Here is a 24542-nt window from a genome sequence, read left to right as displayed (position 1 = left end):
GTATTTTCCAAAAACGTGTTAAAAAAACAAAAGCCTTAAAAAAAAAAAAAAAAAAAAAAAAAAAAAAAAAACTTGCTCCAGGGCCTCCAAAAATGAGATCTGAAGTGAGGAAATTTATGCCCCTATAACGCATGAAGGTGCTTCCTTGGATTTTGGCCCCTCCTATTTGGATAGGCTGTGAAAACTTCACACATGTGATATCACTATGCTTGAAAGGAGTAGCAGAATGTGTTTTGGGGTGTAATTCTAAATATGCTCATGATGTGTGTTAGAAATATCTTATTAAAAACTTTGTATAAAAAAAAAAAGAGAGAGAAAAAAAAATTCTTTCCTGCGTTTTCCAAAAACTTGTGGTGAAAAATCATTTTGAAAATATTCACTATGCCTTTCAGAAAATACCTTGGAGTGTTTGCTTTACAAAATGAGGTGAACTTGTGGGTGTTTCCATTTTACTGGTGCTCCAGGGCCTCCAAAAATGTGTTAGTAATTTAGGAAGTTAAGTAATGTGTGTTTTATGCTTCTTGAAAGCCTCGGGTGCTCCTATGGATTTGGGCCCCTCTGCATCTAGAATGAAAGTCTCATCCCATACTCGAGAGGTATAGCATAATGTGTTTTGGGGTGTAATTCTATGTGTGTGTGTGTGAGAAATAATTTGTAAAAATGCTAACTTTGTGGAAACTTTTCCCAAAAATGAAAATTTCAAAAAACTCACCGTGACTAAATACATCGGACTGTCTGCTTTCTAAAAATGGGTCATTTTTGAAAGGTATTTGTACTATCCTGACATTTAAGGGCCTCAATGCATGATGGGCAAGTCAGTACATTAGGATTCATCGATTTTTAAATACACACATATAGATACTATCGTTTGTAGACCCTGTAACTTACAGACTAAGGAATATACACTCAGTATGTAGGCCATTCCTTACTCAGAGCTCACTTATGCAGCTGGGAGATGTTTCTCATCAAATTTGCTTTACCGCATTTGTGATGCGTTAGAGTAGATGGCTAGCCATGCGTTGGACACTGTGACAGGCCAATAGGAACCAGCTAGCTAAAACAATACAAATGCAGGCGATTTGATCAGCCATGACATAACTTCTGCAACAACATGCAAGTCCATCATTAGTCTGTGTCCTACTCTATCAGTTCTTGCTAACCAACGGTCATAATCCTCATTACTCTTGTAGTGTAGCAGACACTTTACCATTAACCTCTGTGTTATTCCTCTGTACTTTTTCATTCTTCTCAGAGAATTTGCACAAAACTGGTTCTTTTGGACCAACAAGTCCCCCTATTTTCTGGATTTGGGACAGAGTGGGAATTCTCCTTTTTAATCCCTTTTTTCACCCTGGAAGATTTATCCTAAAGGATGTGTCCACTTATCTACTAGTCTGGATCTTTTTTGATTATGATAAATATATGAAGCAGTGCTAAAAAATTGAACTCAGTGTTGTGAAAACACAAAAATGAATCAATATAATGACATCAAACTTATTAGGTGAAAAACGTGTAAAAAGAAATCACACTAAATATATAGTGTCCATAAGAGCCCATACACAAAGGGCTGAAAAGGAAAATATATGGGAAACAGATTGTGCACAATTCACTTGCTCCACCAGTGTCCCCACAATCACAATTCTTAGTTCTCCCACAATCACAATTCTTAGTGCTTCCACCACCAGTTGACACCAAGTATTAAAGCCTCTTACCGGATCCTGTGGACCATCATATAGTATGGTCAAATGCGCGTGTTACCCTCTCCTTTTGAAGGGAAACTCCAAAGTGCCAAAAGTGATCTAGTCAGGACTGGTTCATCAGCAGGGTAAAAAATAAATGATGTAACCACACTCAGCTAGTTTCGTCAGACATGACGTCGCCGGGGAACTGACGATAGTTGGGCATGGCTACGACGCTTAGTCATTATGCACGCTTGTTGACTGGAGGGACAGTCAGGTGCAGCCACACAGCCTGCTGCTTTTTGGGAGAGCAATTGTCTGTTTTTATTGCTATATGCAAGTTTTTTAAACCTATTGCCCAAGGATTTGCTTAGTGTGATTATCTTCGCAAGTTTCACTTGTTTTTTGAATAAATGTTTTTAATGGGTTGGACGATGGGTGTATATGCTTTTTATTTTTCACCCTGCTGATGAACCAACCCTGACTGGATCACGTTTGGCGCTTTGGAGTCTCCTCTTCATAAGGAGATGTAACATGCGCATTTGACCATACTATGATGGTCCACAGGATCTCATAATTTATATATAGCAGCGCTAAAAAATGTAACTCAACGTTGTAAAAACACAAAAATGAATCAAAATGACAAAACTGAAAACAGTGAAAAATGTAAAAAGAGAATACACCAAATATAATTTTTTATTTATATATCTATATATTTGGTGTATTTTTTTTTTTTACATTTTTCACTGTTTTTACAGTTTTGTCATTTTGATTCATTTTTGTGTATTTACAACATTGAGATCTTTTTTTTTTTTTGTCACAATTCTTGCATCTAGTGTCAGATTGCTTAAGCAGCTGCTTATTTTGTAATTTATGTGTCTTAGCGCGGATCTGCTATATGATTTTTGATCTCTTTTGATTAGACTATTAATCTAAACTCTGATGGGCTTTATCTGGAGGCTAATTATTTTTACCTTTCCTGATGCCTTGCCTCATAGGAACAGTAGTGAGTTGTAATTCTTTAGCTGAAATCTGCGAGCTACGAATTGTGTACAGATTGATTGACTGTAGACCTATGATTACATCCTGTTCTAGCTATGGTCAACCTTGTCCAGCAATAATCATTTAATATTTGACAGGTTTATGAATGGGCGAAGCAGCAAGTGTTCTTTAGCCCCAATCCCAGCTATATATGCAGTGAAGGAGGATGCAACCTACACATGTAATAGCTCTAGGGCAGGGGTCTATAAACTTTGTCCCTTTGCTTGCCTTTAAATTGCCCTTGGGGCACTATTCCTCTCACTGACAATGAGGCATTATTTACCCCCACGGATGCCAGGACATTTTTTTTTATACCTACTGGCCTCACTCCTGCCCCCCTAAGGTCCAAAGAACAGTATAATTTGTTTTACAAAGTTTGAGAACCCCTGCTCTAAGACAATGAGTGCTGTTGCAGGGGCGCCATAGCCCTGTATGAGCATGGATTCAAGGAATGTGCAGCTCACACAGGGCTTTGCTTTTACTTCTCATAGCAAGAACAGAGTTGGGAGAGCAGACGGAAGGTAAGTGTCTGCGGAGGTCTGCATTAGAGTGAACCTGTTTGTTTGACCTTCATGAGCAAAGCTGTCTTAAAGTCAAAAAATGTTTTAAGAAATTTAAGTTGGGAGTTAAGAGTACTGAAATACTCTGCATGAGGCAGAGGCATGAATTGACTGCTCAGGCAGAGGCGCCTACCTACGCCCACAACAGCTTCAATGCACAGGAGCGGTTAGATGGGATAGCAAAAGGAATGCATGAGTCCCTTAATATATACGCATTTTGAGGTGTGTGTGTGATGGGAGCCTGTGTGTGTGTGTGTGTGTGTGTGTGTGTTTTTTTTAATATTATCCAAACCTATGCAGTCTTGAAAAAAATGCACTCAAGCTCTTGTGTATTAAAACCATTACGTACACCTTTTGGCAGTTTGGCTATGATGTGGACATGTATTTATTTATTTATTTTCAATATTAACGTTTTGTCTACTTTTAGGGTGACTGCTCTGGATTCTTATCATTTTATCAACATACTGTACCAAATGCCTACTGGGTATAGCAGTTGTCATTATCACACTGGCATTCATGCATGTTTCTTCATATATGCAAAAAAAACTTTAATTCTCTGCCATTATATTTTTTTTTTTTATTTTATTTTATTTTTTTGCTTCTCATTTCAGAGCGCTTTGATCACCACTGTCCTTGGGTGGGAAACTGCGTGGGGAAAAGAAACTACAGATTTTTTTACATGTTCATTTTATCCCTGTCCTTTCTGACAGTGTTTATATTTGCATTCGTAATCACGCACGTCATTCTTCGTAAGTATGCTCGGGCAAGCCATGTTTGTTGTGTTTTCTGTCATTGGCCTTATACTAGATCCGAGAGCGCTGTTTATTGGCATGTGAATTTAGCCTTTAATAAACACAATTATTTAAAGAAACAGTTCTCATTACTTGTACGATTACAGGGAGGTCAGTGAACACATGTGGAAGACCAAAGTGTTCTTTTAATATACAACCCAATTCCAAAAAAAGTTGGGACACTGTACAAATTGTGAGTAAAAAAGTAATGGACTAATTTACAAATCTCAAACTTATATTCACAATATAATATAGATCTCATATCAAATGTTGAAAGTGAGACATTTTGAAATGTCATGCCAAATATTGGCTCATTTTGGATTTCATCAGAGCTACACATTCCCAAAAAGTTGGGACAGGTAGAAATAAGAGGCTGGAAAGGTTAAATGTACATATAAGGAACAGCGGGAGGACGAATTTACAACATGATTGGGTATAAAAAGAGCCTCTCAGAGTGGCAGTGTCTCTCAGAAGTCAAAATGGGCAGAAGCTCACCAATTCCCCCAATGCTGCGGCAAAAAATAGTGGAGCAACATCAGAAAAGAGTTTCTCAAAGAAAATTGCAAAGAGTTTGAAGTTATCATCTACAGTGCAGAATATCATCCAAAGATTCAGAGAATCTGGAACAATCTCTGTGCATAAGGGTCAAGGCCAGAAAACCATACTGGATGCCTGTGATCTTCAGGCATGCTACTGTAATGGAAATCACAACATGGGCTCAGGAATACTTCCAGAAAACATTGTCGGTGAACACAATCCACTGTGTCATTCGCCGTTGCCAGTTAAAACTCTATAGGCCAAAAAAGAAGCCATATCTAAACATGATCCAGAAGCGCAGGCGTTTTCTCTGGGCCAAGGCTCATTTAAAATGGACTGTGGCAAAGTGGAAAACTGTTCTGTGGTCAGACGAATCAAAGTTTGAAGTTCTTTTTGGAAAACTGGGACGCCATGTCATCCGGACTAAAGAGGACAAGGACAACCCAAGTTGTTATCAGCACTCAGTTCAGAAGCCTGCATCTCTGATGGTATGGGGTTGCATGAGTGCGTGTGGCATGGGCAGCTTACACATCCGGAAAGGCATCAATGCTGAAAGGTATATCCAAGTTCTAGAACAACATATGCTCCTATCCAGACGTCGTCTCTTTCAGGGAAGACCTTGCATTTCCCAACATGACAATGCCAGACCACATACTGCATCAATTACAACATCATGGCTGCGTAGAAGAAGGATCCGGGTACTGAAATGGTCAGCCTGCAGTCCAGATCTTTCACCCATAGAAAACATTTGGCGCATCATAAAGAGGAAGCTGCGACAAAGAAGACCTAAGACAGTTGAGCAACTAGAAGCCTGTATTAGACAAGAATGGGACAACATTCCTATTCCTAAACTTGAACAACTTGTCTCCTCAGTCCCCAGACGTTTGCAGACTGTTATAAAAAGAAGAGGGGATGCCACACAGTGGTAAACATGGCCTTGTCCCAACTTTTTTGAGAGGTGTCGATGCCATGAAATTTAAAATCAACTTATTTTTCCCTTTTTAAAATGATACATTTTCTCAGTTTAAACATTTGATGTGTCATCTATGTTGTATTCTGAATAAAATATAGAAATTTGAAACATCCACATCATTGCATTCTGTTTTTATTCACAATTTGTACAGTGTCCCAACTTTTTTTGGAATCTGGCTTGTATATTTATAAGTGAATTAAAAACTTAAAACTATAGGCATTGCATGTATTTCTTTTTACTTCATTTTAGGTCTTCATTATTAAGACAGTAAAATGGCAGCATGTAGAAAATTAATTTGCAGCCTCTGGTATTGAAATGAGATATGGTGTAATTTTCTTTCAGTATTTTGAACTGTTTTATAGTCTTTTCTTCCTCACAGCAGTATTATTGCTCTTGATTGTTACGTTTTGGTCTCAGCAAGGGGTACGCTCTGTACATTTATTATGCTGTTCCAGGGTTCTTTGATCTTCCTGTGTATTACTTGCACAAAAAATGTTAACTGTTTTTTCAAGAAAAGATTTTGATGCCAGTACACTAGAATATGGACAAAAGTACATGTGAATCGCCTATAGCTGCACTCCATGGAAGCCTAACCAACATTCCCCCCCCCCCCCCCCCCCCAAAAAAAAAGGGTATTAGGAGCATGACTATTTTTTTAGCCCTTGCTACTACTTTAATAAAAGTCGAAAATTCGGAAAAGTATAGTAAAGGCAATAGTTATGTATGTTGTGTCTTTTTTTTGTTTTTTAATATATGGATGGAGTTCATATTTCATCAGCCAGGTCTCCAGCAAAATACCAAAGAGAGCAGATAGTCTCTGCAGTATTATCTTATTTATGTTACAAAAGCTAGCTCCAGCTGATGTGTTCACTGTATGCATTGATTTAATAAAATGCCATCCAATCTTTACAATAGTGTTTTCATGAATTTATAGAAGACTGCATGCCTCAGTGTGACCTGTGTGAAAAATGTCACCCTCGTGGTTTCCGGTTTTCTAAAATGGAGAACAGTTGGTTCTAGCTTAAATTTTGAACTTGGTAGGAAATTTGTCTAATTTTGAATGGCACCAAGGCAATGCATTTCCATGCATTGTGATGCTTTGTTAAAAACATTGCTGCATGTCCTTTTTTTGGTCTGTTCTTGTAAATTGGTAGCCCATTCTATAAATATAAAGGGGCTGCCTTAAGGCAATGCATTTTGTTGCGTGACACAACATGCATTCATGTAGCACAAAACACACACCGGTCCAAATAAGACCTAAAAAATTTAATATATATTTTTTGTTTTTTATTTGAAACAGAAAAGTTACAAAAGGCATTTTCACCTTTTAAACCTTTTGCCGTAAAATATAATAAGTGCAGCACGCAAAAATTGAAATTAAAACTGATGTTTCATAAAGTGCAAACTTTACCAAAAAATATATAGCTAAATAAATCTATAGTCCACTTCTATACAAATCTTTAATAAACTGAAAGTTCATAAGAATGTTGACACCTCTCAGTGATATAGCAGTCTTTCAGAACTTTCCTATGAAATTCTTCGGTATGAGAGATCACAACGGCCAGGCTATTTCACGATTGAAAACAGATGCTCCCCAAAAATAGTCAAAAAAAGATACAGTATCTCACAAGTGAGTACACCCCTCACATTTATGTAAATATTTTATTCTAGCTTTTTATGTGACAACACTGAAGAAATGACACTTTGCTACGATGTAAAGTAGTGAGTGTACAGCTTGTATAACAGTGTGAATTTGCTTTCCCCTCAAAATAGCTCACAGCCGTTAACATAGTTTGTGAGGTTAAAAAAAGACATCAGTCCATCCAGTTCAACCCATGATGTGTGTGTGTGTGTGTGTGTGTGTGTGTGCTGTTAACTGTACATTGTATACCCCTGAATTTGTGGTCTTTAAGGTGCCCATCTAATAGTTTTTTGAATCTTTCGATGCTCCCTTCTGATACTACTGCTTGTGGAAGAGAATTCCACATCCTTACTGCTCTGACAGTAAAGAACCCTTTACGTATTTTAGGGTTAAACCCGTTTTTCTTCTAGTTTTAGTGAGTGGCCACATGTCTTATTGTATTACCTTTCTCTGAATGATTTGTTCCCTATGCTAGGGTCATCTCCAGTACAGTATTTGTACATAGATATCATCATATCGCCCCCTCAAGCGTCTCTTCTCCAGAGAGAAAAAGTTCAATGCCTGTAGTCTTTCCTCATAGCTGATGTTCTCCATATACCGAATTATTTTTGTTGCCCTTCTCTGGACTCTCTCCAGCTCCAGCACATCGCTTCGGAGGACCGGTGCCCAGAACTGGACAGCATACTCCAGATGTAGCCGTACCAGAGTCTTGTAGAGTGGGAGAATAATCTCTTTATTTCTGGAGTGAATCCCTTTTTTTGTACATGCCAGTTTTTTGTTGGCTTTGCTTGCATGCCACTAGTACCCTCAGGTCCTTTTCCATCTTAGATTCACCCGGAGGTCCCCCCCCCCCCCCCAGGTAGTAGCTTGCTTTCGTGTTTCTGACGCCCAAGTGCATTACCTTACATTTTTCAACATTAAACCTCATCTGCCATGTTGTTGCCCACCCCATTATTTTGTTCTGGTCTTTTTGTAAGGTTTCCACGTCCTGCATAGAAGATATTGGCATGCTTAGTTTAGTATCTTCCGCAAATACCTAGATTGTGCTGGATATCCCCTCCTCTAGATCATTTATGAATAAATTAAACAGGATTGGTCCCAGGACAGAACCTTGGGGGACCCCACTTTCCACACCCACCCAATCCAAGTACTCCCCATTAATCACCACGCTCTGGACTCTCCCCTGGAGCCAATTCTCTATCCAGGTACTCACCCTATGGTCCATACCTATGTACCGGAGTTTGTACAGTAAGCGTTTGTGGGGACCTGTGTCAAATGCCTTTGCAAAGTCCAGATACACCACATCCACAGGCTTTCCTTTGTCTAGATGGCAACTCACTTCATCATAGAAGGTTAATAGATTGTTCGCCATAGATTGATAGCCATTAATGTCTAAACTGCTGGCAACAAAAGTGAGTACACCCCAAAGTAAAAATGTATAAATTGGGCACAATTAGCCATTTTCCCTCTCCGGTGTCATATGACTCATTTGTGTTACAAGATCTTAGGTGTTAATGGGGAGCAGGTCTTTTAAATTTGGTGTTATCGCTCACTCTCTCATACTGGTCACAGAAAGTTCAACATGACACCTCATGGAAAAGAACTCGCTGAGGATCTGAAATAAAAAGAATTGTTGCTCTACATAAAGATGGCCTAGGCCAGTGATGGTGAACCTTGGCACTCCAGATGTTTTTGAACTACATTTCTCATGATGCTAAACTAAACTGCAGAGTGCATGAGCATCATGGGAAATGTAGTTCCAAAACATCTGGGGTGCCAAGGTTCGCCATCACTGGCCTAGGCTATAAGAAGATGGCCAAGACCCATGAAGCTGAGCTGCAGCACGGTGGCTAAGACCATACAGCGGTTTAACAGGACAGGTTCCACTAAGAACAGGCCTCGCCATGATCGACCAAAGAAGTTGAGTGCACATGCTCCACGTCCTATCCAGAGGTTGTCTTTGGGAAGACGTACGAATGCTTCCAGCATTATTGCAGAGGTGGGTGGGGGGGGGGGGGGTAGCCTGTCAGTGCTCAGACCATATGCCGCACACTGCATCAAATTGGTCTGCATGGCTGTCGTCCCAGAAGGAAACCTCTTCTAAAGATGATGCACAAGAAAGCCTGCAAACAGTTTGCTGAAGACAAGCAGACTAAGGAAGTGGAATACTGGAACTATGTCCTGTGGTCTAATGAGACCAAGATAAACTTATTTGGTTCAGGTGGTGTCACAAGCGTGTGTGGCTGCAACCAGGTGAGGAGTACAAAGACGAGTGTGTCTTGTCGATAGTCAAGCATGGTGGTGGGAGTGTCATGGTCTGGCGCTGCATGTTGCGCTACAGTTCATTGAGGGAACCGTGAATGCCAACATGTACTGTAACATACTGAAGCAGAGCATGATCCCCTCCCTTTGGAGACTGGACCTCAGGGCAGTATTCCAATATAACAACCCCAAACACTCATCCAAGACAACCACTGCCTTGCTAAAGAAGCTGAGGGTAAAGGTGATGGACTGGCCAAGCATGTCTCCAGACCTAAACCCTATTGAGCATCTGTAGGGCATCCTCAAACAGAAGGTGGAGGAGCGCAAGGTCTCTAACATCAACCAGTTCCATGATGTCGTCATGGAAGAGTGGAAGAGTACTCCAGTGGCAACCTGTGAAGCTCTGGTTAACTCCATGCCCAAGAGGGTTAAGGCAGTGCTGGAAAATAATGGTGGCCACACAAAATATTGACACTTTGGGCCCAGTTTGGACATTTTCACTTAGGGATGTACTCACTTTTTTTGCCAGTGGTTTAGACATTAATGGATGTGTTGAGTTATTTTGAGGGGACAGCAAATTTACACTGTTATACAAGCTGTACACTCACTACTTTACATTGTAGCAAACTGTCATTTCTTCAGTGTTGTCACATGAAAAGATATGATAAAATCTTTACAAAAATGTGAGGGGTGTACTCTTGTGAGATACTGTATGTGGGTGCAACTTGTGTATGCGTTCTCTTCTATGAGTGAGCAGGGCACTTTAAAAAATATTTTTTTTATTTTTACACTGTCCCAATAAAAATTACCTCAGATCTCACATCTACTCTTAAAAGCAATAAAAAAAAGTCCTTTTTTTTTTCCAAAAAAAGAATAGGCCCCTGTAAGGCCGTTGTATGAAAGAAACGTCTGACGTTGTTTCGGTCCTCCAAGGCCATAGTCAAGTGGGGGCCATCTTGCCCTCACTCAACTTCCTGCCTAGCTCCTGAAAGGACCAGATCGTTTTCCCCACTACCGAGGGCTCCGGTAAGTGGGGAAAACAACCGGGATGCGGCGGGAGGGGGGTGGGCACCTCTCCCGCCGCCCATAAAAGTGATCCTGTGGCGAATCCGCTGCTGGGACCACTTATGTGAAATCGGACTTCCGGCCATGTAGGAAAGTAAAGGCCCGTACACACTTGACGGAAATCGGACGAAATATCCTCCGATTTTTTTTCTCTTGCTCAACGTTCATAACCCTTTTTAGTTGACAGTGCATAAATGTTCATGAAATTTAACGTCCGTTTTTTTTTTTTTTTTTTTGGGGACATTTGTTCCTAGACTTCCGGGTTCTCAGCAACTTCAGATCATGCGTGGTCTTTCGTATCTGATTTTTCGTGGACGTACTGCATACACATTAAACGAAAATTGGTTGTCTAGGGACAGACAAACATTTTGGTGTTTTTGTCCCTCCGGTTTTTTTTTTTCGTTGAAAATGTTGGCATCGGCTGCTGAAAGTTTTGTACACACTAGCCGAAAATCATACGATTTTACCTCGGACGAGAATTTTCGGCAGATTTTCTACTATTGTGTACCCCACTATTTAACGTCAAAGTAGCGACCTAAATACACAGTGGTCGGTCCAAAAGTGGTTAAGGGTGTGCAAACTTATGCAACCATATTATTTTCGTTTTACTTCCCTCCACCTAAGATATCAGTTTGTTGTTCAACTGAGTTGTGCAGTTTATAGGTCACATTAAAGGTGGAAAACGTTCTGAAATTTTTTCTTTCTCATTTTTTTACATCACAGAAACCTGACATTTTAACAGGGGTCCGTAGACCTTTTATATCCGCTGTATATACTGTGGCTGGTCGGCAAGTGGTTAAAACAGTTTCCAATGACTCCTCTGTGTCCTCCACCTATTTAATAAATTGCTCCCCACAGTGCACATCCTAATGGGTAAGCACTCATCTGATGGTGTTGATCATCTCTAAGTTGGTCAAATTTTGCATTTCTTTCTTTACTCCTTTTTTTCTTCCACCAAAAGGCAGCAGTATCTCAGGAAAAAAGGAAGAAAAAGCTTGCATGGCATAAAAGCTTTAAAAACTTTAATAAAAATCAATATAAAAAAAACTTGTATTTCCATATGCTGTACAGCACTGTTAAACAAACGCCATACTTGACACCACTACCTCCATGCACCAGGAGTGGGGTCACCGCTTTTATCCTGTTCGATGTGAGGACATCACAGACTTATTTTTTTTTATTTATTTTTTTTTGTTAAGCCCGTAGCGTGTGCAACACACTCAAAAGACTCCACCCGGTGCATAAAAAAGTGCACACACACAAGGTGAGAACACAAAAAAGCACAGGGTGTGCGAAATCGAATGGTCTTCCCTCCGAAGAGGTAGGACCCGAAACCTCAATCCCCCGGGGCGCAAGACTCCTGACAGGGACATAAGGTACTCATGGTCTGTCTGGCCGAAACCAGACAGACCCCGTTCTTCAGGGGGACTGCCGGAACAGCCCCCACCGAGTACTAGGTAGGGCTCCCCCGAAGGGAGACCCCATGGGAGAGGGCGAACTAAGCCAAAAGGCCATATCCACCCCCTCCCAAGACTTAAGGCAGGGCCCGAGGACCACACACTCCAGTCTGTGCAAATAAAGAAAAAAGGTGAAAGTGCAGGTGACAAACTCCAAATAAAAGGACAGACAAAACATAAAAGTGGGGAAAGTGCGATGGTGCCATGTGAGGGACCAAGGCAGGCCTTCCAGCCGGAATAAAAAAATTCCACTGGTGCAAGCCAAAAGGCCTGTCCCAAGAGGCAGGTGTGAAAAAGGTGTGCATAGTGCAGTGACCAAGGTGCCAAAAGAACTCACAGCGAGCTGCCCCTCACCAGTGAGAAATTAAGGCACCCCTGGGCTGCCACCCCAGGGGCACTTACACTACGGGCTTTTTCAATCTCAGCCCCCGGCCAGACCGAGTGTAGCCTATCCCCACCAGCAGACATCAGAACCTGGACAGCTTAGAGAGAGCTTACCTACAACTGGGGACAGGCTCGCCACAAAAGCCAGATCAAAACCCAGGAGAGAAAGCCCTCCCCTCGCCATCCTGTTCCTCAGCCCATTACATCCAGGAGCAGTTCCACCGGCCCCCCCGAACCGGCTTCCTGCCCCCTTCAAACTGGTTAGGACAGTTCAACCCATTCGAATCAGAAGGCGGCGGGCCCCACATGCTTTCCCAGATGACCTACTTCCCATACCTCAATACTCAGAGCGCTCCGGGTTTCGGTCATACTGGTACTAGCTAAGGCCCATACCAACTGATAAGAACAGATACTACACTTGATCTTAGCCAAAAGGCCGAGAAGCGACTTATACTATTCACTAAGTTTCGGAAACTATTTAATCTGTTTTGCTAAAACCGACATCCTCAGGAATGCTGACCTCTGAGCATACCTTATATAGGTCACATAAAGGTGGAAAAAGTTTCTGACATTTTTTTTTCTTATTTTTTTTTTTTATATCACAGAAACCTGACATTTTAACAGGGGTGAGTACACTCTTTATATCCACTGTACCTCCTCTGTGCAGTGGTTTTGCACAGGGCAGCCCGAATCCTCTCGGGTCCTGGCTGGAGCTCCTGGCACTTCCCTCCTGTTCAGCTGCAGCTCCGTGTTTACATTCAGACATGGAGCTGCTGTTCTGCCCCGCCCCTCTCTTCTGATTGGCTAACTGAGTTTGATAGCAACGGGAGCCAATGGTGCCCCTTCTGTGTCTAAGTCTCGGACGGCTGAGGAACTCGTGGACATCGCTGGATAGAGGGGACTCGGGTAAATAATAGGGGTGCTGAGGGAAGCTGCTGCACACAGGCTTTTTATCTTAATGCATAGAATACATTAAGGTAAAAAACCTTCTGACTTTACAACCCCTTTAAAAACAAACCGTATCCTGGACTTACAAATATGGGCACCGCATACACACCATGCGGTGGTAATGACGTCATTGTCAATCTGTTGTTTTCAATGGTGAAATAGCCCAGACGTTGCGATCTCCAGAGGGTCATCTTCAGGATCATGTGGTCAGTTTTTGGTGGATATCATTGAGTCCAGTTTGTCTATAATTTGTGCAACCATATGCTCTGTTGGGTGTATTGGATTGGTGTTGGGACACACCAAGGAATTTCATTGGAAAGTTCAGAAAGACTTGTATATCACTGAGAGGTGTCAACATTATTATGAACTGTCACTATTATAGATTTGTATATGCATGGTCTACTGATTTATTTAAATATTTAAGAATCTATATTTTTTTGGTTAAGTTTGCACTTTGATTTTAAACGGTAGCAAAGTCTTGTAAAAGAAAGTTTTCTCCTGCAAGGCAGTATCATATGGTGCTAGTATGCGCCACATACTAGCACATTTAGTGAAACTTCCCTTGAAATGAAGCCCTCCAGCAGCAAGCTTTCCCCACTACAGGGGCGCTTCCATCTTTACCCGGTCTTCCCTCCCAGGTTCAGGGACTCCACCTGAATGGAGGAGCCACGGTGACATCAGGAGACTGTTACGACACACAGCTCTGAAGGAATGGCACGGGTATGTGGTTCCTTCAGAGCACCGGTGACATCAGTGGCTACTGCTCACCTTTTAATATCTCCTAAACAGAAATATTTATTTTACCTACAGGTGAGATTTATTATAAGCATACTTGTAGGTAAAAATTACAAATGAGAATTTACTACCACTTTAACATCCTATTTCCTGAAGCAGATGTTTATTTTGTATGTGTAATGTAAAAGATTGGATGAAGTGGGTGCAATTATCCTTAAAGCATTTACTTGGACAACTGTTCATGCAGAAGATGCTGTCAGATATACCAGACAATACTAATGCAAACGGCTGCATAAATTCCAATCAAGACAACTTTTTTGGCAAATATCTGTCAGTCATCGACACCTTCCATGATCATTCTCCATGTTCATCCATTTTATGCAGTCTTTTGCAAAGTTTTGAGCACCTCCAAAGTAGAGCTGTTTCTTTTTGGTCAGTTTTATTTTACAATAAAATTGCAATACAGGGTATGCCCATGACTTTAGTCAATGCATGCTGTTCTTTCCGTTATGAGTTTTAGAATTAGAAGCAATCTCATCTGTCTGTAGGAGATGGCCAGAAGGGTGAGCAGTCTTTTCTTTTTAACTTTTTCAGATGTGTTGTGAATATTCTTATCACGTTACACAGATTGTTCACAGCATGCTCGTAAGTCGAGTGGGTGAAAAACAAGAAAATTAGCTTTCACCCTTTTAACTACCAAAGACGTAAGGGTTACATTGGAATATGGCTGTTTGAAGCTTGTTGACTGTCCTTGCATCCTCTGCTTTTTCGTAGGGTTTAAGTTCATGGTCGCTTCAGCAATCTTAAACCTATAGCAGAAGGGTCCCCTAGAATTTGCTGACTTGTGAATAGCTTTTATTAGTGTTTGACAAGCGGCTGATCGCAGCCATTCTTAATGTGTACAGCGCACTTCACTACAGAGCACTTCTATATTTAAGTAGGACTGGAGGTCCACGAAGTCTTCAGGGAGGATCAACTGGTCAATTATAAACAGCTTTGTTAAAGTATATTTGGTAAAAATGGAACATGAAAAATTGCAAAAGCCTCCAACAAAACAAAGTTAAAATGTCGTTGTCAAAATAAGACAAGAAAGCTGCTGCAGACACCCACACATCTACCACACACCCATACAACCAGAAGGTTAAATCAAAGAGGCACTAGTGCAAGTGGCTGCAGATGGAGTATGTTTGTTTTTTTTTTTCTCTTTTGTTCATTGATGGACACCGCTCCTGACATTCTTAACCATTGGGTTATACTGCTCCCTACAGGAGTAGGACTCTAGGCTGAAAAAAGTTTGGCTACGCCCAGGGGTGGTCCCAGGAGGTATACTTCCTCTCTCTGCTGTAGGCACTCAGTATTTTTCTGCCTAGTCAGGAGCAAACGCCTAGTTCCTTTCTGGAATAGTTGGTCCTAGCAATTTTTTTTTCTTTTTATATAGAACATTTTTCGCCTGGATTTTTCCTGTGAGATCTACAAGCAACTGCTGGACTGGGCAACGGGCTGGATAATCTAGATCCGGTGGTCACCCCAGTCTGGCCAGCGAGCGCACGCAGACCTCAGCTCGACGCTAGGCCGGCCACGACCTAGCTGGCCTGCGAGTTAAATGCCTCGCGAGGTGGCATATGACTGGGTCTCGGCCCGAGTTGCAGCATTCCTCCTAGCCGATAACCCCTCCATTTTGATGGGAGAGGGGTTCTGTCTAGAGCGGTGCCCGTCTTGTTTCTGGTATTGAGTAGCTGCCCCCCCCTCTCCCCCTGGAAGGTTTTGGGGGGGACGTGGGCCCCTTCTTGGGACGGTTGGACTCCTGGGTTCCCCTCCTTCCACCCTCTTTCTAGTGGCCCCCCATCCTACTCCCCTCCACATATGCTGGGTCTGTTTGGGTGGTCTGGTCTGCCTCCTTGGGTAGGGGCAGGGCGCTGACTGGCGATGGGGGGCCGGGGGGTGCGCCACCAGAGACCGATCGACTGTGGGGTGGGGTTATACCTGGTGGGGGCTCCTGCCAGGATCTGTCCTTGAGGCTTGGGTTCCCTCGTGGTGCTGCCATTTTGTTGTAGCCTGTGTGTTTCTGTACGTGGCGGCCATGTTTGTGTAGTCCAGCGGCCATTTTTCTGTGGTTTGCCATTGAAAGTAGCAGCGGCCATAACAGGTGAGCCCTGTGGGCAGAGATTTCGGTAGTGGGAGCCCCTCCTCATCTCCTGATGCTGACTTCTAGATCCTTTCACTTCCTGATCACCGCAAGTATAGTGCTGAGGATTGCTTGGTGCTTGTGCCTGGCCACCGGGTGGTGCTGCCAGCGTGGTGGGGATTGTCCCTTTGCAGTGTTTTTACACTTTGTGGGGTCCCCCTGGTGACTCATGGAGTCCTTGGAGCACATTTCCCCACCTGATTCCCTCTGAGGCTACGGAGCCCTCGGGGTCCTGACCATCCATCAATGCACTGACGGCGGTCCTGGAGTCCTTTGTGTCCTGGTTGCAGGTGGCTTTTGGGCGAGAGGCTGACAAAAAGCACCCCCTGCCTTCCCCTGTCTCATCGGATCCTAAATCTGATTTGGCCGCCACAGGCGTGGGTCACCCTGCTGGGTCTGCAGCATCGCGCCCGGAATCCTCTGATTAGTGAGGATGATTCCTCCATGTCTGTGACCGTGCACAAGAAGGTGCTGGTGGAGGCACTAATTGACCCTATATATGGAGGATGCAGCTGCGACCAAGGTGCGGGTTCTCTTTGGCACTCACGAGCCATCCAAAGCGGCAAAGGTGTTTCCTTTCCCTGCCTATTTTGACAGAATTGTCTCTAAAGAATGTCGATGGCCCAAGCGTCCCCGTGGGTCCCTAAACGCTTCACTAGGAGTTACCCCTTTGAGGAGTCCCTTCTTAAGAAGTGGACTGTTCCACAGGTGGTGGAACCCTCCGGTTTCCAGAAATAAACAAGGCAACCATGATTCCGGTTGAAGAGTCTCAGGCCTTTAAGGATTCGGCTGACAGGAAGGCAGCAGCTGTAGCCCGCAATATGTACACTCTGGCTGGTTCGGCAATGAGGCTGGTATTTACCATTGCCCTGGTGTAGCAAACTCTGACCGAGTGGGTTAAGCTCTTACGCCGTGATCAGGAGGGGGAACAGCTCCCCCCTGCCTTTGCCGAGCTGGCGGACCAGCTGGTCCAGGGGCTGCAGTTTATCTGTGATGCCTCCTTTGGATGCAACTCCCCTAGTGGCTCGGCTCTGTTTTGGCAGTGGTCCTTTGGCGTGTCTTTTGGCTCAAGTGCTGGCCTGCGGACCAGACTTCTAAAAAGGCCTTGACTGATCTTCCTTTTCAATGGGATCGCCTGTTTGGAGCTACCTTGGATGATGACATTAAAGGTCTCACAGGGTGGAAGATTACTTTTCTTCCGCAGGCTACGAAGGGCAAGGAACCTCCGTATTAGACGTGGACCTTTCTTCTTGGCTCATAAGTTTTTTCGTCCCTCAGGGTCGACTGACAAGGGCTCGAAGCCTTTCAGGGCCTCCTGGAGGATCCAAATGAACATGGTCTGGCAAACCAAGAGCCCTGGTGCAAGACAAGTGGGTCCACAAAGACATTTGGTCCGGCTACAAGATAGTTTCACTCTTGTCTCCCTGCAAGGTTCTTTTCTTCCAGCGCCTGTTCCCGGACCGCTTGCATGGCCTTTTTGGGGCGGTACAAGACCTGTTACTTCAAGGGGTGATTGTCCCGGTTTCAGCTCTGAAAAGTTTTTTCAGGGTTTTTACTCAAACCTGTTAAGGAAGGCAAAGAGCATCTAATCCTGGACTTCAAGGTGCTAAACTGCTTTGTGCAGGTGCAAAAGTTCAGAATGGAGTCCATTCGAACAGTGGTGGCATCCCTGCATCAGGGGGATTTCCTTACTTCTATCGACATCAAGGATGCCTAACTTCACATCACAATATGTGCCAGTCATCAGGTAGTGGCCCCTTCATCCAGGGTTGTTTTATCAACTGTGTCTCCGGTGGGGCACCCCCGAGGTGGATCTGTTGGAGTCTCTGCTCAACAGAAAGGTGCAGAGGTTTGTGGCTTGGTCAAGGAATCCTCTAGCGAATGCTACAGACGCGCTGGTGGCCCAGTGGGGTCAGTATCAGTTTTACGCCTTCCCTCCTCTCAAATTTCTGCGATGACTGGAATTCCAGTCATTTTAGTGGCTACAGATTGGCCTCATCGGGCTTGGTACGCCGATCTGGTGCAGCTGTTCACCGACGTTCCTTGGAAGCTTCCTCCTACCCTGTTGAAAGCTAGGAAATCTACTTCTAGGTAGATCTACCATCGTACGTGGAAGACGTACATTGCATGGTGAGTCTATTTGGTACCATCAAGGGCCAGGTGTTGGCTTTGGCGGTCTTCTTCTAATGACCCTGGGCCACACACTCCCTGGTGCTTACCTTTCTTCAGGGTGTCCAGCATTGGCTCCTCCAGTGCGGGCTCCGTTGCTGCCTTGGGATCTCAATTTGGTGCTTTCGGTTCTCCAGAAGCCTCCCTTTGAGAACCTTCGGGAGATTCCCCTGCTTACACTGTTCCAGAAGGTGGCCTTTTTGGTGGCTATCAACTCTGCGCGCAGGGTGCCGGAACTGGCGGCGTTATCCTGTCGTTTACCATACCCGTTGATTCACAGGGATAAGGTGGTTCTTCGCCCCTTCCAAAGGTTCTCTGTTTTTCATTTGAATGATTGTTGCCTTCCCAGTGTCCCAGGCCTAAACCTCTGAAGGAAATTGCGACCATTTCCAGGTGGATCAGACAGATGGCGATTCAGGCCTATTCCATCAGGGGTCAGGTTCCTTCTTTCCCGGTCAAGGCGCACTCTACTCGGGTGCTCAGTGGCTCCTGGGATTTCCATCATGTGCTAGTGATGCAGGTTTGCAAGGCGACCACCTGGTCGTCTGTGAACACTTTCACAAAGTTCTGTAACGTGCACGTGTTGGCATCTGAGGATGCTTCTTTGGGCCACAAGGTTTTGAAGGTTGCTGTTTGAGGACCTTATCCTCTTTGAGGGTGTATTGTTTTTTTTTTTTTTTCAGGTGGGCTCCAGTTGGTTTGGTTGAGCTCCTTTTTTACCTGATTGGCTATAGTTTAGCCTTGGCAATTTCTTTTTTGCTGTTCCCACCCCTCATGTTTGACACTGCTTTGGGGCGTCCCAATGGTTAAGAATATCAGGGGCTGTGTCTGTCAGTGAACGACAGAAAATTAGATTTTTGATTCACTGTAAAATCCATTTCTCTGATGTTCATTGACGGACACAGCACCCACCCCTCTGTGGAGTTGTAATTCTCCTGACACTTCTAACTAAACTGAGTGCCTATAGCTGAGAGAGGAAGTATACCCCCTAGGACTGCCACCAGACTTTTTTTCTGCCTAGTGTCCTACTCCTGTAGGGGGCAGTATAACCAACCCCATGGTTGGGAATATCAGGAGCTGTGTCCATCAATGAACATCAGAGAAGTTCCACAGTTGGCCAGTCTATGGCTTTAAAGGTAGTACAGGGCCAGACATGATATGGAGTATATGATAGATGGATGGCTGTGTCCACTAAAACCGAGTCAATCAGTGGTGCATTTGCATAGTACAGCCGTAAGTGCAGGAAAAGACTGAATGGGGTTTAAATGATAGCCCAATGGCTAACCTGGCTTTGTAAAGCTGGACTGTGGGAGGATGGATCGGTGCGGTGTGAGTGCAGTATCCTACTAGATGGCCAGCCACATGTGGGTGAGTCGGTGTTCTTTGGACACAAAGTAAGTTGCAATCCTACCACTCCCAGCCGTGTCAGCACCCTTGCGACATCCATTACTAGACCCGACCCTGCAGATGCCCACACTCACGTTGTCTACCTGTGGACAGACACTACACAGACAGAGCAGAACAAACTAGACTGCTCTAGTGGACTATCTATGTGGATTCTGTCTATAAAGCATTAGGAGCCTTCAGCGTGGCTGCAGAGGGGTGAGATTGCACTGATTGTGTACACTGTACATATGACACAGACTTAGCCACATGTAGCCAGCCTCCTAGTAAGATACTGCACGCACACTTCTCCTTTATGCACCTGTCCACCCGCCCACAGTCCATTAGTGCGCAGACCCCATTTAGCCTTTACCTGCGCTTACAGCTGTACTATGCAAATGCTCTACTGATTGACTCTATTTCAGCTGATCCAGCCATCCATCCAGCCCTCACATATGCCATATCACGTCTGTCCTAATACTACCTTTGAAGCCATAGACTGGCCAACTGTGGTAAAAAAACACATTATAATCCATCTGCAGCCACTTGCTCTAGTGCCTCTTTGGTTTAACCATCAGATTGGATGAATGTGTGGTGGATGTGGTGTTTGTGTGGGTGTCTGCAGCTGCTTTCTTGTTTGGTTTTGACAACGTAATTTTAACTTTTTATGTTTGAAATTTTTGCACTTTTTCTATGTTCTATTTACCAAATGTACTTTAATAAAGCGGTTTATAATTGACCAGTTGATCCTCTGATGATTTCTTTGGACCTTCAGTCCTTAAATGTATGCTCATATATCTAGAGGATCATGCTACCATCCACTCCCTGTATTAATTGTATGAGAGTGATTTGATTTTGTATGGGGCGATGGTGCAAGAGATAGTTTTGAGGTATCTGATTCCTTATAAGATACTCTGCTCTATATTTCCAGCTGAGGTGATGGCACAGTGATTTTTTTTTTTGTTTTTGCAAATTTATTCATTTTCAGTTCAGAGAGAGAACGGATGCATAGGTGTAAACAAAAAAATGCAGTGAATAAACAAATGTCAGGAGTAAAGAACAGCACATACTTGGTAACAAGAGGGTGTCACTAGCTAGTAGTAATCATTATGGCATCAAGAGGGTGTCACTAGCTAGTAGTAATCATTATGGCATCAAATAAACATAAGACCGCCAATAACAACACCCCGAAAGGTAAAGTTTGACCAGGCATATCATGACCATCAGAGAGAAAAAAAAAAAAACCGCAGCAGAAATCGCGGCCATAAACCACAGCATCAGCTAGTATAGGTACTCCGTCGCTAACTCCTCGCATCTCCCTCCCCTCTCCCCGAGCAACTCAGTGAGAGGCAAAGTAATAGAGAAATAGAAGGGAAAGGCAATAGAGAGAAGAGACACAAGGTGAGATAGCGAGATAGCGAGAGGACAAAAGAGGAGAGCGAAGAAAAAAAAAAAGGGGACGGGGCTGGCAAAAAGGGGGGGGGGGAATAAGGAACGGAGAGGGAGGATAGAGTATGCTCTGCAGAGTCCAGTTCAACCCCTGTCCGGAGCGGAGCTAATAAGATTCTTGCCCTTGTCTGACAGGACAAACAGATTCCAAATCGTCCAAGTTTTGTCATATTTTTCCCTGTTATGTTGGTAGTGAGAATAAGGTTTTCCATGCCGTTTACCTCCTCAACCTTGCGTATGCAATCCCTGATAGTCGGGGGGTGTTGGGTTTTCCAACGCATCGGAATGCAAGATTTAGCAGCATTGAGAATGTGTCGTACCAGAGATTTCCGATACCTGCGTACCAGGATATTGGACAGATGGAGCAGAAAAAAAAGCAGGGTCGGTTGGAATCTCATACTCCGCAAATTCTTTAAGAAGGTCACTAACTGCCTGCCAGTATTGAGAGATTTTCGGGCAGGACCAGAAGACATGTAGCAATGTTCCCCTTTCCTCTCCACGTCTCCAGCAGAGGTCCGAGGTATGTGGGTAAAATTTGTGCAGCAGGGAGGGCACCCGATGCCATCACATGAGGATTTTACAATTAGTCTCCTGTAGATTATTGCAGGTCGAGGATTTTAGTGATGCACAGTGATTTTTTAATCTTTTTCTTTATGTATATGGCACACTTCTACGTTTTGATAGTAAGCGCTTGGCAGGAGTTAGATATATCAGGGGATCTGTTCGAATCCCTATTTCCCCAAAGCTACCACTGGTGAAAAAGATTAGTGGTAATGCATTGCATGTTGCTTATGACGGTTCGCTGCGGTGCCCCAAAACACTAAGGGCCAGTTCACACCAGCTGGCACACATTCTGTTGCAATGCATCATAGTGCTTTATATCTTTTTCGTAAACATTTTAAAATTAATTTAACTCCATGCATGGCAGCGCATTGCACAGCATTGTAATGCACTGCATTGCGATAAAACGTACGCTTACAGCATTTTATTTCAACACACACCAACTTGACAAACACACAACACTGTGGATTGGGAGTTACCACAACAGGTAGGTATGAAGCCAATCTCCAGAATTTTAGTGTAAAGTGCTTATTTGCAGTTTTGCTTACCATCGATTTTCAGCTTTCATATTTTATTAAATCCATACAGGTTTATTTTTTAGGTTTAGTAGGAATTTTATAAGTTGTTTTTGTGTGCCAATTATGATTTTACTGTAGTATTTTAGAGAATATTGGTCAAGATCTGCACAACTGTTGCTGGTTGTACAAAATCAGTAGGGTCCTGTGTTTTCAGAAAATAGGGGTATTTTACTAACTTTTAAAGTGGCTTGTAAGAAATAGTGGGGTTGATTTACTAAAACTGGAGAGTGTAAAATCTGGTGCAGATGTGCATAGTAGCCAATCAGCTTCTAACTTCAGTTTGTTCAATTAAGCTTTGACAGAAAAAAAGCTGGAAGCTGGTTGGTTTCTATGCAGAGCTGCACCAGATTGTGCACTTTCCAGTTTTATAGTAAGCCCATCCCAGGGAAAAAACATGATTTAAAAAAAAAAAATGAAGAATGGTGAAAATGGGTCTGGCTACTTGAGATTAATTGGAAAACCAGCAGTGAAAAGATTAAGCTTGCCACCTGCTGGTGAAATTGGTAATACACCCCCTCCCGGTTTTAGAAAATGGAGACCTCTATATTCTCTTGAAGACAAATACAACATTTTATTTTGTGTACAGCAATGTTTTGATATATTTTTTTTTTTTTTTTTTCTGTTTAAGGATCGCAACAAACAGGATTTCTCAATGCCTTAAAGGACAGTCCTGCAAGATATCCTTTTATCGCTTTTTTTTTTTTTTTGTTTTTCCTTAAATGTCTATGCAAATCATCACTTGGTTTGTTGGCATACCTTGGTAATATTAAGGGGGAAATTCATTCTCTCTATATAGTTTAGTTTTGTCAGTTGGGCCATGGCCATTTAACTTAAAGTGGTTGTAAACCTCAGACATGAAATATGAACAAAGTATATCCCTCTATAGTGTGTACATGTCGCAATTAAAACAATTAAGTGTCAGTTCGGGCTGCTGCAAAGTTCCTCTGCTATCAGCAAGAATCACTTCCGACCATGTTTTCCTGACACCAAAAGTAAAAAGGTGATGGCAGGGACTTTCAACAGCTCTGTTCTGTGTGGAGGGGGTGTTTCCATTCCCTCTAATCAGCTCTCGGAGGAGTTCTTACTTCGCTCTGCATAGTGTAAGCTCAGCTCTCCATTCCTTTTTTTTTCTCTGAACTCTCAGACAAGCTTTGTAAATTCAACACTTTGAACAGATGAAGGGAAGAGTGCATATAGACAGGTACAACTATATGTAGGAGGATTTGTTTCATCTCTGTGTATCACCTGAGGCCAGTTTCTTTACTGGGTATATGTAAGGGCTTACAACCACTTTAAAGAAGAACTTTGGGGTTAAAAAAAAAAAAAAAACACACGCCTGCCTGCTGTTGTATCAGCTGCCCCCAATGGGCTTGAAGCTCAAGAACTGAGCGATCATATGAACACTGATCACTCAGTTCTCAGTGGGCTTTGGGTGGAGAGCAATTACTGTTAGTCATTACGCTTTGCTCTGCCCCTCCAGTGCTCACTGAAGTGCTGTGCAGAGGAGGGGGTGGGAGCAGCTGGCCCTGGCTTTCAGCTGTGTACTGAGAGACTGAACCAGCTCCTGACAATATGGTCTGTATCCTAACAAGTTTATTTATGTACAACCTTTATCCCAAAAAGGGGAGAAGAAAGAGAAAAAAAATATATATATTATACATATGTGTATGTAGATAGTTATAGATAGATATATTTAGTATTGGCTGGAGCTTGGCTTCAATTGGTGTATCTAAATCTGCTTGTACGTCTTAGTGCCGGTTCACACTAGGTCGCTCTGACTTAGGGGGCGACCTGTGAAGTCGCGTGCAGCGCGACTTGCACGGACTTCATAAAATGAATGTCAATGGAAGTCGCCTCCAGGTCGCCCTGAAGAAGTACAGGACCCTTTTTCTAAGTCGGAGCGACTTGTGTCGCTCCTATTAGAACCGGTCCTGTACTAAATGACCGCGACGGTCCGCGACTTGTCAGGCTGACCAAGTCGCCTGACAAGTCGCATTAGTGTGAACCGGCACTTACACTCTTTTCCCCCAAGATTGACAGTGCTGCTGTTCAAAGGTGCCCCTGTATGCTTTCATCCAGAGTGGGGGGCACTCTAAGGGGGCCAATACACACCAGAAAGCAGTGCGGGAAACCTGCATTCTAT

General features: G+C 43.3%; 1 protein-coding gene across 5 annotated transcripts in view; it reads left to right on the top strand.

The window, feature by feature from the left end:
- Positions 1-24542, top strand: part of ZDHHC14 (zDHHC palmitoyltransferase 14) — a 139232-nt gene that overhangs the window by 70722 nt on the left and 43968 nt on the right. For 4 of the 5 annotated variants that reach the window (XM_082249829.1, XM_082249827.1, XM_082249825.1 and 1 more), the window contains 2 exons: positions 3892-4029; positions 23028-23076. In XM_082249829.1, the coding sequence (XP_082105955.1) occupies positions 3892-4029; positions 23028-23076 (187 nt within the window). The remainder of the gene's footprint in view (positions 1-3891; positions 4030-23027; positions 23077-24542) is intronic. The other variant, XM_082249828.1, reaches the window with a different exon arrangement.

This window comes from Pelophylax lessonae (assembly GCF_965119305.1).
Source record: "Pelophylax lessonae genome assembly, chromosome: 3".
In the NCBI taxonomy this organism is placed as follows: domain Eukaryota; kingdom Metazoa; phylum Chordata; class Amphibia; order Anura; family Ranidae; genus Pelophylax; species Pelophylax lessonae.
Note: the sequence above shows the minus strand (reverse complement) of the source record. Positions and strands in the feature narration are given on the sequence as shown.